The 14,555-nt window shown below is 37.5% G+C and overlaps 1 protein-coding gene across 1 annotated transcript in view; it reads right to left on the reverse strand.

Moving 5' to 3' along the window:
- Positions 1–14,555, reverse strand: part of RGS12 (regulator of G protein signaling 12) — an 80,430-nt gene that overhangs the window by 65,605 nt on the left and 270 nt on the right. The window contains exon 2 of the mRNA XM_030450769.1: positions 8,269–10,233. Coding sequence (XP_030306629.1) covers positions 8,269–10,122 — 1,854 coding nt within the window. The 5' untranslated portion in view covers positions 10,123–10,233. The remainder of the gene's footprint in view (positions 1–8,268; positions 10,234–14,555) is intronic.

Below are 14,555 nucleotides of genomic sequence, written 5' to 3' on the forward strand. Positions count from 1 at the left end.
GAAAGTCTTGGAGCACAAAGTAGTTGATACAAATAGTACTCTGTCAGTAATATTAGTCTCAAAGTCTGCTCTGGACCATTTGGCTTAATCTTTGGTCACCTACCATCCTGAGATGCCTAATATCTCCTGTTTATGGGTCCCATTACCTGAGCAACTGCCCCACTACAGCAATGCAGAGCAGGCAAGACTCTAGACCACAAATCTTATCAGCCAGCATCACCTGCTACTGCACCCAAAAACTGACAGTGCAGACCTGCAGGACTTGTAAATTGAGGGTCTATGAGATCTGGGAATGGGATGGATTGAAATATGGAGTGTGTTCAGTTGTACCCTGAAAGAAATAAAACAATCAGGGAGGAAAATTAGAAAAGAGTTTGCTGTGGTGCCTGGACCATAACAGCAGCAGCAGCAGTAAGTCCTGGAGTACAGGTAGGGCAGAGAGGGCTCCATATGGTAGGGAACAAAACAAGAATTAAATAACACCCTCATGTTGCACTGTGCTTGCTCATCATGGATTGGCATCACCTCACAAAACAGGATTAGGTGGGGGAGGGATAATTTTAAAAGTGCTAGCATCTTTCATTTAATCTCTGCAATTACTGCAACTGGCACCAGTATGACAAAGGATACAAATCATCATTACTTGTCCATGGATATGACCACTTTTAAGAATCGCTTTACTATGATGATAACAACACATTTCACTGCCTTCTAACCATTACAGTGGCATTTTTAGTGGCAGTTAGACACATAATACAATGAAGAACGATGTAACATTTCATTCAAGATCTCTGTGCACCCTGGGATGACACAGAAGCTGTCATGTCACACTGGACATCCAAGTAAATTAAATATGTTGTTCGTCTGCTATACTAAGGACATAGGCACAAAACACTGACCACACACTTCTGTACAATCCTAATCCCTTTGGAACAAAAAACCCACATGTATTGATGGTATTAATGTAGATAAATTTATAAAATAATTTTCCCAATGTAACTGGGTAATAGTGTCTTGCATGGGATGGAAGCCTATAGATTGAAATTGCAGAATGGAAAGTCCTAAGCAAACCAGGAGAAAATGTGGACAAAAATTACAAGTGCATACATAATAATTGGTTCCAAATAATCTTGAAAATTAAGCAGGCAGTAGCTGGGAACATTGTCAGTATGGCACAGTAATCAGTAACAATCAAAAAGGCAAATGAAGACTCATTAGAAAAAAATAAAAATAAAAACAAATTTTTAAATCATGAAATAAGCTTTATGAATACATTGCCTGCACATTTTGAAAAAATGCTTATAGTTCTGGTCCACCTATCTCTAAGGTAATGTAATGCAGCATATCCAAGGGAAAGAGATTACAATTTCCAAAAAGCTTTTGTATGGGAAGAGACGAAGCTTGGAAACTAATAGATTGGAGGTTGAGGTTTAAACCAAAATAAAATTACAAAGAGAAAATAGACAGTAAGATTGTTCAGGTTTCTCATTACAAATATTAGCAGGTATGAAATGAAACTATACAGAAAGCACAATTATGAACTGTTTTCTTTCCACACTATTAAACTGCAGAATGTATCAATGAAATGATATCAGGAATGCCAAAGTTATAACTGAGTTTAAGAAACAACGAACCAAAGGAAAAAGGTTCACAAAAGTTATTATGCACAATGATGTGGACGGTGTCTCTATGTGCTGCTGAAAATTAAAAGTCAACATTTTTCATTGCTTTTCTATTTTTCTAAGCAGCTGTTTCAGGCCAGTGTCCACAACAGTATACTGACCTCAGTACTGGATATTTCATCTTACAAATTTGGACATTTTTACTGATCAATTCCAAACTAAATACTAACTATCATTGCTATGTGGAATGAAAAAAAAAGTAAGTAGTACATTAAAAGATACCATATAAAGTACTAACAATAGAGACAGGAAAATGTACACTACCATGAGACAAAAGGTTCACCAGGAAACCAGTATAAAAATTTAGTCACTTAGCTCCAAGAAAGAAGAATTTAAACTGGCACCAGTTTCAGAAAAGAGCTACTGAAGTTACCTGGAAAATGACAACTTGACTTCCCAGAAGACTAAAAGACCAAGCATTTTACAACATATAAAATGAAAGGCAAAGGAGAGTATGATTTCTATACATAAACAAAAAGTTAAACACTGAAGAATTTACTTTTGTGAAAGGAAACAGTAGCAGCAGAAGAAATGGGAATAAGGTGGCCAAGGCTGCCTTTCAGACTGGAAAATGAAAGTTTCTGAAATCATAATCCTGATGGAGTATTGTAGAAGGCAGGCTGAAAAGGAAGGCAGGGTGCAAACATTGTTCTCACAGCTGCAGCTGCTAAGTGTATGAAAGGCGTGATAACCCATGATTGCCTAAAATAGTCAGAATTTGTTCTGATGAGTTTCAAACAGGCTGGATGGGCCTTTGAGCAACCTGGTCACTGCCCATGCAGGGAGGCTGGAACCAAATGATCTTTCAGGTCACTTCCAAACCAAACCATTCTATGACAATATTGTTCTCTGGTACTATATTTGCAAACTTACTGATGTCCTAATGGTGAGTTCATTTATGGGATTAATTTTCAAGTCTCTCTCTTGTGTCTTCATTTTTCCGTGTTTCTGTTTAGACACTTCAGGCAAGTTTTAGCAATTTTTGCTAATTAAAGATCTTTATTCCATATTCATCTATTTCTTCCCCAGTGAAGAGCTAGTCCAGATATCATCTATAATTTTTTTCAGATAAAAGCACCCAGCATTATTTCATCTTTTTAATACATTTTTAAAGATCCTAGAACTGACCATTTTTTAAAATTTTGCAGATTACAATAGTTACAAAATTACTAAACATTTAATTGCTTTTCAGTTTCTCATAGCATAATATATCAGAGGACCTATTTCAAATAGTGCCTTTAAGCAGATTAATTCACATTACCTCATTCTCAGATCTAGTTTGGTATTTGGGATTTCAGTTGAGTTCTCTTTATGGTATATACATACATCTCAATCAGATCAGAGACTATAATTTTAAAGGTTAACACTGGATTGTACTGCATAAGAATAGTAATCCAGCTGCCATTAAATCTGCTTTATGAACAGCTGGGGTGGAAGAATTTAAGCTAGTGAGCAAATACAATTGTAGAGGAATGGGAAAAAAACATGTAATTATACAACAAGGAAAAAAAAAAGATGGGAACCCAACAGCTTTGCCAACATTGTCTTTGGATCTAAAATATGTGCCTTTCAATTAGCCCATCATCCAGTTACCAACATTAAAAACTACAATTCCCGGATCTGAAACAAATTACAAATTTTTACAAAAACAACTAAGCCATTTTTAACTAAAACACTACATCTTTTTTAATAACAGCTGCTTAGGGAAACAAAGACAACTCCGAAGAAGTTATAGTTAAACTTCTGATCAAAACAGCAACAGTAATAGTAACCCAGAAAATATATTAGCAAGGAAAGACACATCAGTGAACCTAACAGTATTGCTTACCTCTTCTCTATTCAACATTTTTACAGTATTTTCAGTACCTTAAAAAAACCTGTCATGACAGTTATTAAGCTGCTGATAACTTTTTTTGTTTTTAAAATAAGTGTATTTGCAATACAAGTGTCAGACAATGAGATTATCAATTTTTTCTTCCTCCAAGACTTACAAACAGGATCCATTTACAAATTCACACTCATTGTGAGCACAAACAATAATGTGGTCAAGCTGGAATCTTACAATTGTGAACCAGAAAAGGATTTCTAAATATCAATAGCCAAAATTTAAGACGGTTTTCAAATTACTTTTTAACAGATATGCCATATTTTCTTGGAATAAACCTAGTACCCAAATACTAGTTATTAAGCTCAGATTGTAAAACCTCTTATGATCTTAAATGTTACATTTGCCTCCACAATATTAAGTAGACTTTATTTAAAAAAAAAAAAAAAATATAGGAGGTCAATGCCTAGGATTCTGCCCTCTAAACTGACTGTTATAAAGCTTTCCAGTGGAAAATGGAGTATTTTCCCAATAAAACTTAATTTAAAACAGTAATGGGTAGACATATTTTTGGCCAGGCATTAGCCCGAATACAGAGTGAGGGTTGAACAAAATCAAGCATATTATATTAATTTAGTCTAGAGTTAAAGGAATGCTTCCCTGTTCAGCAATTTCTCAAGTCCCTTGCCAATCCTAACATCTCCTGATGTTTTCATATTGTTTATGGTGCTTTTCTTTTGCATAACTGAAAATCATATAAAAGGGTGAGTGGCTAAATGACTGAAACTTAGTGGGATGCTGAAGAAGGTGGCAATAGCAATGCAACAACCAAGGCAAAGGCAGCACCATGCAGAAGGCATAAAAAACAGAAAAGCGGGGATTATCCCACTCCTGCTGAAATCATACCAGATTCTTCACCTGCCAGTCTCAGACCTCATGAGAGCACAAACCCCTGCCCCAGATCAGTGTTCCAGCAATTCAGAAGCTTCTTACCACCAGAAATCTTCCTTAAGTCATTCTGAGATCAAAAGCTACTTGACCTTCCAGGATTTGCCTTTTCAGTGAATTTCACCATCATCCAGCCTCTCACTGCTTGTTTCAGTCTAAGGCCTACAGAAAAAGAGAGCCCTCCAAAAAGCCTCAAAAGATGTTTCTGAAGTCTGTTCACAGGAAACTTTCAGGAACCACAGGAAATGTGAAGTTCTGTGCAAGAAATAATTTTAGAGGTGCATGGGGACAGAGATACTTTCCAGTAAGTCTCAGTCACAAGAGGTAGAATAAAACCACAGTTTCCCTGATTTCATTCTCCTCTCCTCTTTAGTCTTTAGCCAAAGACTAAAACAAAAAATAAAATTAAAAAAACCCATCAATTTTGAAAGCTTGAATTTGGTAATTTAGGGGTAAATTCCTTACAACATTTTAAAGCAAAATATAAAAACTCATGCTATCCAGATACATTTAGTCAAATTAGGCAGTTTTAGTTTTGTTTTGTTTTTTTTTACTATTCACACTTACACTGAACTTTAAAATTAGTTGCAGGAGTCTAAAGAATATTAATAAATTAAAAGTAGTTTTGCCAAGCAATACAGATTACCCTCAATTCTAATCTGTGAGATGAAAACATCATCATTAAAGGTACTACAACACTAAAGGGAACACAAAGCTCAGAAATTGTGTTTACTTCCTTGTAATACCTGAAATGCCATCCCTATTCCTAACCACAAGAAACACTTCCCAGGTCCAGTTCTGAAAGTGCAATTTAAAACAGATACATTCACTAATGCATCTCACATCTGTTCTTGTGTTCTGTACAATTCACAAATGTTTTATCAGTGCAGCTGTAAAATCAGGAAAGTATTTATGCCTCTCTTATCCTCCAACAGCACTGTACAGCACAGAATATTTTCCTGAATTACACACTGTGATCATCACTGCACAGTAATTTTGCTAGATCAGACTTGCATCCAGGAACTCATGTCCTTTCCTAAGTGTGTAATCAAAGCTCCAAGGAGAACAGGAAAAAACACGGATGTGCAGAGTACATCAAAAAACCCTCTGGCTCTGGTAACCTTTCCTCCCTCTAGTGGCTTCTGCACATTTGCACTCATAAGATACATGACACTTTATTAATGTAAAGACAAAAAGCCCCACCTTAATTATAAAGCAATTAGGGACTGAGCTGCCAAATGAAGCACTAGACTCACCTGCTAAATTGTAAAAATATGAATGTAATCCCAGGTGGCCACTTTCTATACTTTATTCTATACTGGAATGTCTCGGAGCAGGCTGTGTAAAATCAGTCCTTACCACTTAAAAAGGTGAGGACATAACTGCATCTAACCCATCAGAATAATGTTTGGGAATAGAGAGTCTTCCCTCTTCACACAAAGCAAAAAGAGTCTGAAATTCTGAATATCATTCTTTTATAAAAGCAAATTAGTGCTCTAACATGCAAAAAGATAGATCTTCCCTATTTCTGCAGTACCTAAAGAAATACAGAGGTACATTCATCAATAATGACATCCCCTGACTGTTTTCATTAATGATTTAAGACGAGAACATTGTACTACTTCATCTTTATGAATTACTCTGAATAATGCAAAGTGCTGGCAACTTGTGCTTGTAAATTATTTCAAGACTTTCACGAGCTTTTCTCATCCGTTTCAATAGCCTTCAATAATACTGAAAAACAAAATTAAAATGCAAGATGTTCTCCAGCCTTAATGAGAAGACTAAATGCAAAAGCCACACGAGGACGTCTTAAATGTGTCTCGCAGACAAATTTGTTATTAATCGAAGAACATCATGCCTACTTTATTAGTAAATAGACTTAAAAGGTAAGATTAATTGAGCTATTTAATGTTGGAACATATATTCTGGTATTCACTGATCTAAGCAATATGGGAGGTGAAACATTTTAACTGTTTACCCACATATATAACATCTTTCATCTTGAAGCATAAAAAATGTTCCATCACATTTTCGATAGTATAGTCTTGACTTCCACAAAATAAATCTTTCAAACATTTCAAAATACTTTTTTTAAAAAACTTTTAAATCTTTTGAAAAAAAAATCTAATCCATATTACTATCATGGAAAACACTGAAGACAGGCTGATGCAAACTCGTTGCAGAGATCCTGAAGGAATTCCAACAGCATTTCATGCAGCTGGTCCAGCTCCCAAAGAGAACTCTGCACTAACAATAATGCACCTGGCACCATCAGTAGAGTCCATCAGTACAGAGATCAGGAAGCATGGAGTTTCCAGGCTAGCAGAGAGTTTGGGTGAGCAGTGCTTACAGATTTTGTGGTTTTGTTTGGAAATCATCCTAGTTTTAAAAATCACTTTGTGAATCACCTTTTAGTTAAGATAACCTGAAATTTAACGCATTAATATAGGTATGGAAAGCATTGCTGCCTGTAGCATCCATGTCATCTCAAAAATACACTGTTGTGTTACTACTTATATATACGTTTATTTATTTTATTTTCAGCACAAAAAAATGTGCAAAAGAACATTTATGAAAGTTGTTGGCTTCACAATACAAAAAAAGCAATATCTCTTTCAACAATTAAACCATAATGTTCTTAAGTTCTGCATTCTAATCCCCCCCAAAAGCTATGCCAATGCAAAGATTTTATTCATAAGTGTGAAACAAGTAATGAATCTCTCCTGTCATCTACCTCAGCAACAGCTGGATATTTTAAATCCGGTGAAAAAAACAGAAAACAAAAAACATTTTTTTAAAACCAAATTTGGACAGCAAGATGAAAACTTGAGTCAATCATATAAGCAATACTTCTTAATGGAAAGCCAGGGCTTCTTGAAGACTAATTTGTCTTTCCTTGGAGCCAGCAAATGTTTCAGATACAACTCTGCTACTACTAAGTCTGTTAGTGGGAAGACCAGTGACCTCCACTTTACTGGAATCTCAGTTATCAGGAGATTCCCAGGAGAATCCCAGGAGATTACTTCCCTCAAGAGTGAAAAGTGTGTGACAAAGGGAACAGTCTGTAATTATGGGGGATACTCCCACATTTTTTAAAAAAAATCTCTTGCTTTGGTTTGTAGAAGCCGAACAGTAGTCAAAACAAGAGGATGGAGCAGTAATTTGGAGTAAAATTTAAATTACAGCTTACTGGCAGAATGTTAGATTTGTGACCTCATAGTGGACACTAAAATCACCACTAAAGATTATCCTTTAATGTAGCTTTAATGCTACTTGTATTGAGAGCTTTGCTGTAGTGAAATTTTAGGATAATAAAATTGTCTTATTCAGCTGAAGTTAAATGTGTATAATACAGGTTTTTGACTAATGATTAGACCACACCTCTGTTAAAATAGGTATCACTGAAATAATAATATTTGCAAGACATCCCTCTGTAAAAAAGGGACCAGACTTAAGATCCGGGCTGTACCCATTCTATTGCTGCTGGAGGTCAGAAGGCACTGAAGTTGCTAGAATGTCTTGTCTCCTTTTATTGCAATGCCACTGCAACATTTGGAAACAATGAAGAGACAAAAAGAAATGTAAGAAAGCTCTAACAGACAGCACTTCCAGCAGAAGTACAATTCCAGAGCTGCACTCAATTAAACAGAAATATGCAAAGCCTCTGAAAAGGAGAAAGACATGGATTATTTTATTCATCTGAAACTGTGCAAATTATATATGTTGATGTTTTAGTATGAAAACATCACGGTGTAATAATACCATTAGGCTGTCAGGGTTTTTTAGTAACCAGTATCAGCATCCTCTTACCTTATCTTCTTTAGACTTCCTAATACTGTGGGGAGGGCCAAATTTGTTCTGCATGCAAAACATCTTCTTAGACCATTCACTTTTACGAGATTTCAACTGTGGCTGACCAAAGCTGCCATCAACTCTGTATCTGTCAGCTGGAATCTTACTCATGGGTGGGGGAAGAGTGCCACAGTTAACACTTGACCAGCCATCTGTAGAATCAGTGTAGGACTCCTGGTCACTGGCATTCCCATGCTGCCACTCTTGTAGGACATGCACGGGCAGCCACCTTTGGTTGCCTACACCTGCAGTGTTTTTCTTTGATGGGGGTACAGAATTTCGTGAGGAAACCAGTGGAACTTCGATACGAGCAGAAGGACTTAAGTGTCTGTTAACATTTTGAGGCTTCTCATTCTGAATTACTTCTAAAGGAATGTTTCCCTCTTGTTCGTGACAGAAGCCATTCCAATGGGAGGTAGGTTGATTTTGTCCCCTTCCTACTGGATTTTCCCATATGCTGTTAGGAATGTGTTTACTCGGATTGCTCCCTAAATCAACCACCAGAACCCTATTATTTTTTTCTTCTTGGTTAAAATTTCCAATGCCACTATCACTGTTACTGCTTGTGCTATTATTCTGATGAGCATCTGCATCGCCATCAAGAAAAGCCCTTGCACGCATTCCCTCAATCAATTCCCCCATATCCCTATAGAGGACAGAAATAAACTGAAGAACAGGTAGAGAGGACGTAGGAAACTCAAGGCAGCCATTTGTGTCTGGATCTGCAGTACATTCCAGTCCAAAACGTCTTGCTATGCCCAGGTGAATTTTATGATGAAATAAATCAGGATCAACCATAAAAACATGACAAGACGTCCTCAAAACCCCCTCATCTTCCTGAGCCAAGCTTGCATCATCATTTGTTTGCATTGTAACTAGTCCAAAGAACCTCCTGTCATCAGGGCAAACTGCACTGAATGCCAGTTTCTCTGCAGGATATTCTGCCACTACACCAGATTTGTCACTGCAGAGCTGGATGCAGTCATGCATTATCTTCATCATCACCAGTGAGTGGATTTTTTGTTCTGCCCGTAGACGTCTCATGCACCCACGAATAGCCTGCAGACTCTCAGTTTCCAAATTTGAGGTTGTTGAAGGAAGTTCAATTGAGCCCAGGTAACCTACAATCATGGCAACATTTAAAATGCTTGCATCTAAACCAAAGTCTTCCACACTCTCCAGTCCAATTCTAAAAACTGAATCATCGTTCAGGGCTTTGGATATTTCTTCCTTTGACAGTAGGTTTGGATTGCTTACACTTTCATTCCCAGTTTCAAATTTAATAGCAGCAGAATCTGAAAATGATCTTTGTTTTGGTGCAGAAGTATCTGAGTTACCTACACAAAGAGAAGGATTCTCAAAGATCATGTTGAAAATGCCACCAGACTGCATTTCTTCAACAACTTTCTCTGCTCTGTTTATACCCAGAGCTTTAGAGTCAGGTTTAGGTTTCAGCCACCCCTTTCCATCATAAAAACCAATTTCTTCATCACTTGAACATGAATCTATATGACTAATACCTTCAGCAATGACCATGTGCAGGACTCCTGAACATTTTCCTATAAGTTTCACTACATCTTCATGAGAGGCTTTTTTCACATTGATTTCATTAACAGCAAATATCTGATCTCCTGCTTTAAGTCCAACATAATCTGCAGGGCTCCCTTTCATAACACAACTAAGAACACAAGGAGCTTGTCCAGAGAGGGTAAACCCATAACCTGCTCTTCCTCTTGCAACTTCCACACTTCTTATCCGAGGAGGAGCATGCATGTTGAGTCGACGCTTGACTGTTTCCCCTGGTCTATACATTTTGGTGAGGTTTTTTCCTAAAAATAGGAAAACTCTTAATTAGTCCAGCTTTTTGTCATGTTTTAAGATATTTAAGATGTCATGTTTTAAATCACTCCATCAGATGAAGCTCTAAAGAAAGAAAGAAAAAAAATATTTTAATTCTTTATCACATTTCAAGATTTTTATTACCAGCTTTACTGTTCAGATATATTGCTAGAAAACTCTCCCAAAAACACAACACTCGATTTGAAAAAAAACAGGTATAAGTCTGAATTTGACTGATGAGAAAGCAGCAGCAAACACAAATAAAGCAGCTGTGCAAAATGCAGAATAACAATGGCAAAGCAAAGCACCAAGTCTGTCTTCTGTTGTACAGCCAGTGTTTTCACACTCCAGCATGTTACATCCTCCCCAGCTCCACCATGTTCCCAATTATTCAGTAAACTTCTGCCTTACAGCACCACTGCAACACAATGAAAAGGATAGAGGAAACTCATCTGATCTTTCCCAGCAACATGCAAATTAGAGCAAAATAGCCCACCCCCCTTATGCTCAATGGACAGAAACAGGTACCAAAGGTATCCATGTAAAAGAGGTGACAGAAATACCCCTGAAGTTGCCTGTGTCTCTGTGGAGACAGCTTAGAATAAGTATCCCAACCTTCAGCTTTCAAACACACATTGCAGTTATACATGCAACAACAAATGGACATTCAGTCATGTATTACACTAATGGAATCCAAAGTCAGATTTACTCTGTCACACCAATTAATCTAATAAAAAATAACTTGTCAGAAAGCATACACTATAAAAAGTGCATTGTATTCAGTCATTCCAGCATCCATGTGGTTTAGTTTAGCTTAAAACTTCCAAAAAAACAAGGAAAAAAGAAGGAACTCCACATGCTGCCAGTGCTAATCAAGTCATGATTTTACAATTAAGATAAAGTTGCTCTATATGAACAGCAAGAAATAGGAGATTTCATTATATTTTGGTGTTGACACTGAAGTCTGAATGTCTCATTCTAATTTAACTCAGGTAAATTCCACTCTTAGAGAGTTTTCCTCTACTAAGCAGACTAAAATGCTATAACATATTTTACATGCAGAATAGAAATGACAACTTCTTCAACTTCTGACACTAACTCCTTGTTGCAGGATATGAACTCTTACACAGCTCTGCAAGATGACTGACTGAAATAACTGGAGGACTACAACTACATAAAATTGCAATAAACTCACTCTAAACAAGTGGGAACTAACCTGAAAATAATTAGTACTTTGAGCTGGCCCACAGGCTAAATAGTATAAATGCAACTATAAAAAACATACAATGAAGCAGCAGTTAGGCTGCTTGGGCAAGAAGCAAACCTCAGCACTGTTTTACCTCATGATTCCAATTTGCTACAAGAGGATTCCTTTTAATTCTACTCATAAATTAATATATCTATTTGGCTTCCTAAGCTATGCCCCTTGCCCATCAAGTAATTATTCCAGATGATAACCACTGATACAGGAACATCATTCCAACCCCTGACCACTACAAGAACAAGCCAGCAGCCTGCTATTGCATTACTTTTTCTCTAATGACAACATTCCAGAGGTGTGAAGACTTCCAGCTATTAATTTATGTGTGTGATTTTAGGAGTCTTAAGTTAGGAAGTAATTCAACATTAAAAGTGAGGGTTTTTTACTATTAATGTATATTTACCCAAAAAAAAACCCAAACAAACAAAACAAAACAAAAAGCCTGTGTCCCATTACTAGGAAAAAAAAATCTCTTCCCTCTCTCAGTAGCTGAATATTATTGTTCATTTTTGTGGCAATTACATCCATAACAAATAACTAAAGCTCACTAAGTTTATTCAGAAAACTTCAAGACAAAAGGATGAGTGTAGCTTTTCTGTAAGAACCCACAGTATTCAAATAAGTTTTACTGCAGCAATGGCAAGACAGGCAAATGGAAAAATTACAAAAAGTGTTTCTCCTAACTATTCTCTGTTGGAATCTCTGGTTGAGCTATAAACTGTTAAAGGACTAGTTCAAAACTAAATCTGCCTAACTTTTATTTCCTCTGAAGACTTGAAAACTGAACACAAAAAGATCTGGGCACAAAAATGGCAAAAAAATGGCAAACATCCACAGTTTCAAAGTAATCATATGTCTGATTATCCTCTTCCTGTAATCACTAAATGTGTAGCATATCCAGTGAAACAAAGACATAATCTTAGTTGCACTAACATAAAGCTTTGTTTTAAAAAAAGTCTGAAAAACACATTAAGTGAATGTAAGTCAGGAGGATATGTCTGTTTTACTGGAGAAATCAGACCTATAAATTTGTAATATATAGTAACTAAATCCTAAGCAAATGATACAGTTTTGTGACACTTCAATATACTTACTAAAAACACTGAAAATACAGAATTACTACTATCATTTGAAGAAATTAATTTAATACCATGATTTTGCAACAATCATCAAAATTTGTACCTATAGCTGAGTAATATGACACAAAAAAGCACAGTTAAATAATTACAAAATATTTCACACTACATTCAGACAGAAACACTAACACATACAATTTAACTGTTATTCAAGTATGTGAAATAACAGAATTTGCCTACGTACATTCAGCTCTGTCACAGAACTGTAAAACAAAGAGAAACATTTTCTTTTTCCGACAGTATACATTCTGGTCTACCATTTCAATCACTTATTTTTGGGTATTAAACACCTAAAACACCAGTTACAGTAGCACTGTACTTTATCCCACAAACACTGTATTTCTTTATGCAAGGCTTTTACATACCCATGCTATCCATGCTTTTCATGTTCTTTTCAAACACTCTGCTCCAGAGAAAATAATACTTATTTGCTTACTTTCAAGAGAAAGAGGTGGTTTGTTTCCTGCTTCTGCTTTTGTTAACTCATAGCAACAAAAGAGCAAACAGAAGACACACTCCTGTTATAGTCTAGGTTAGACTGAAAACTTAACAGTTATGGGGGGCAGTGAGGGAGCAAGTGAAGTCTCAGACCATGCTACTGACCACCAGTTAATTTTGAAAAGTCTCTAGAAATGAGTGGATACTCGACAGTGCAGTATCCATGTTACTGTGCTTTTTCACTTTTTTGTTTTTTAAACAAAAACCAGAGTACTGGTCAGTTTTATTTTGTTTTTCAACAATGAGACTGTGAGAATATCAAGCACACAAACTGCAAGCTTAAAAGGAGAGAGTTTGTTCCTTCATCCCTTAGACTCATCTTGAAGTACAACCAAAGACTCTAGCATGGGTGCCACTCGTTAAGGCAGAACTGATTTTTATACATTATGCCACTACAAAGCTCAAATGAAGTTATAAAATTTGAATTCAACTCACTATTCAAATGTGGTACATGTTTATAGACAAGTTACACAAGAAATATAACAGCACAACCTGTAGAAGACACCTAGCAGCTGAGAACTTGGGCAGGACAGTATTTTAATTTAAAAAAAAAAATCTTATCAGATTTCATGATAGGCAAAACATACCATTATGTTTTCTGTATAAGCAGCAAGTACTTTGCCAGAAAACAATTAGATGTACCTAGCATGATCATAAATACTTTAATTAGTAACAGCAGGCTAAAAAATAGTTAATAAAAAGTCTCCTCACAGTGAGGCCAGTGTATAAAGTGTAAAGAACACAAACAGGACATCTGTTTTGTCTGATAACACAAATACAACTAAGCACAAAGTTTTTAAAGCTGTTGTATAAACAGCCATGTGTTTACAATTCAGATTAATTTATTTGTTGCATTTAAGAACCTGAAAAACTTTTGCTGGCACTTTCTTTTTTTGCCCCTTTTCTTTTCTTGCAAATAAGTTCATGAACTGTCAGGACACGGAGTAAAAGCAGCAGCACATCAGCCCGAAGCAGTGACAAGAGAGACCTGCTCAGGAGGAGAAGCGGCGGGGAGAACGATGGGTGGGGGGGATCCGCACTCCCGGCCCTTCCAGGCAGGGAAGAGCCAGGAGGGGCACGGCTGATGCCGGGACAACCCCGCGGAAAGCCGCTCTCCAAATGACGCTGCCGGCTCCTTCGGCGGAACAAGGGACCCGGCAGCAGCCCAGAGCCCAGGTACCCCCGTGCCCCCGAGAGGGGTACCAAGAGCTGCTCTCGGTGGGTTGGGGCAGGCCACGGGGTGGGCGGGGGTCCCTGGTGCCACCGCTCCCCGCCTCCAGCAACGCTCCGCGGGTTACCCATGAACCGCCCCGCGGGGCAGCTGCTTCCCAGTAGGGTGGAGCCGCGGGGAGGTGAGAGAGCGGCACCTGAGCCCGCAGGGAGAGTTCGAAAAACCCCAGCGGTGGGAACGGGAAGGCATGGGGTACCCGCGACTCCCGCCCCCACCGCGGACCGACCCCTCCCCTCAGAGCTCTGCCCGCCGGGGCAGCCCAAGGGGCGCGCAAAGGGGG

This window comes from Calypte anna, chromosome 4B (genome assembly GCF_003957555.1).
Source record: "Calypte anna isolate BGI_N300 chromosome 4B, bCalAnn1_v1.p, whole genome shotgun sequence".
Classification (NCBI taxonomy): domain Eukaryota; kingdom Metazoa; phylum Chordata; class Aves; order Apodiformes; family Trochilidae; genus Calypte; species Calypte anna.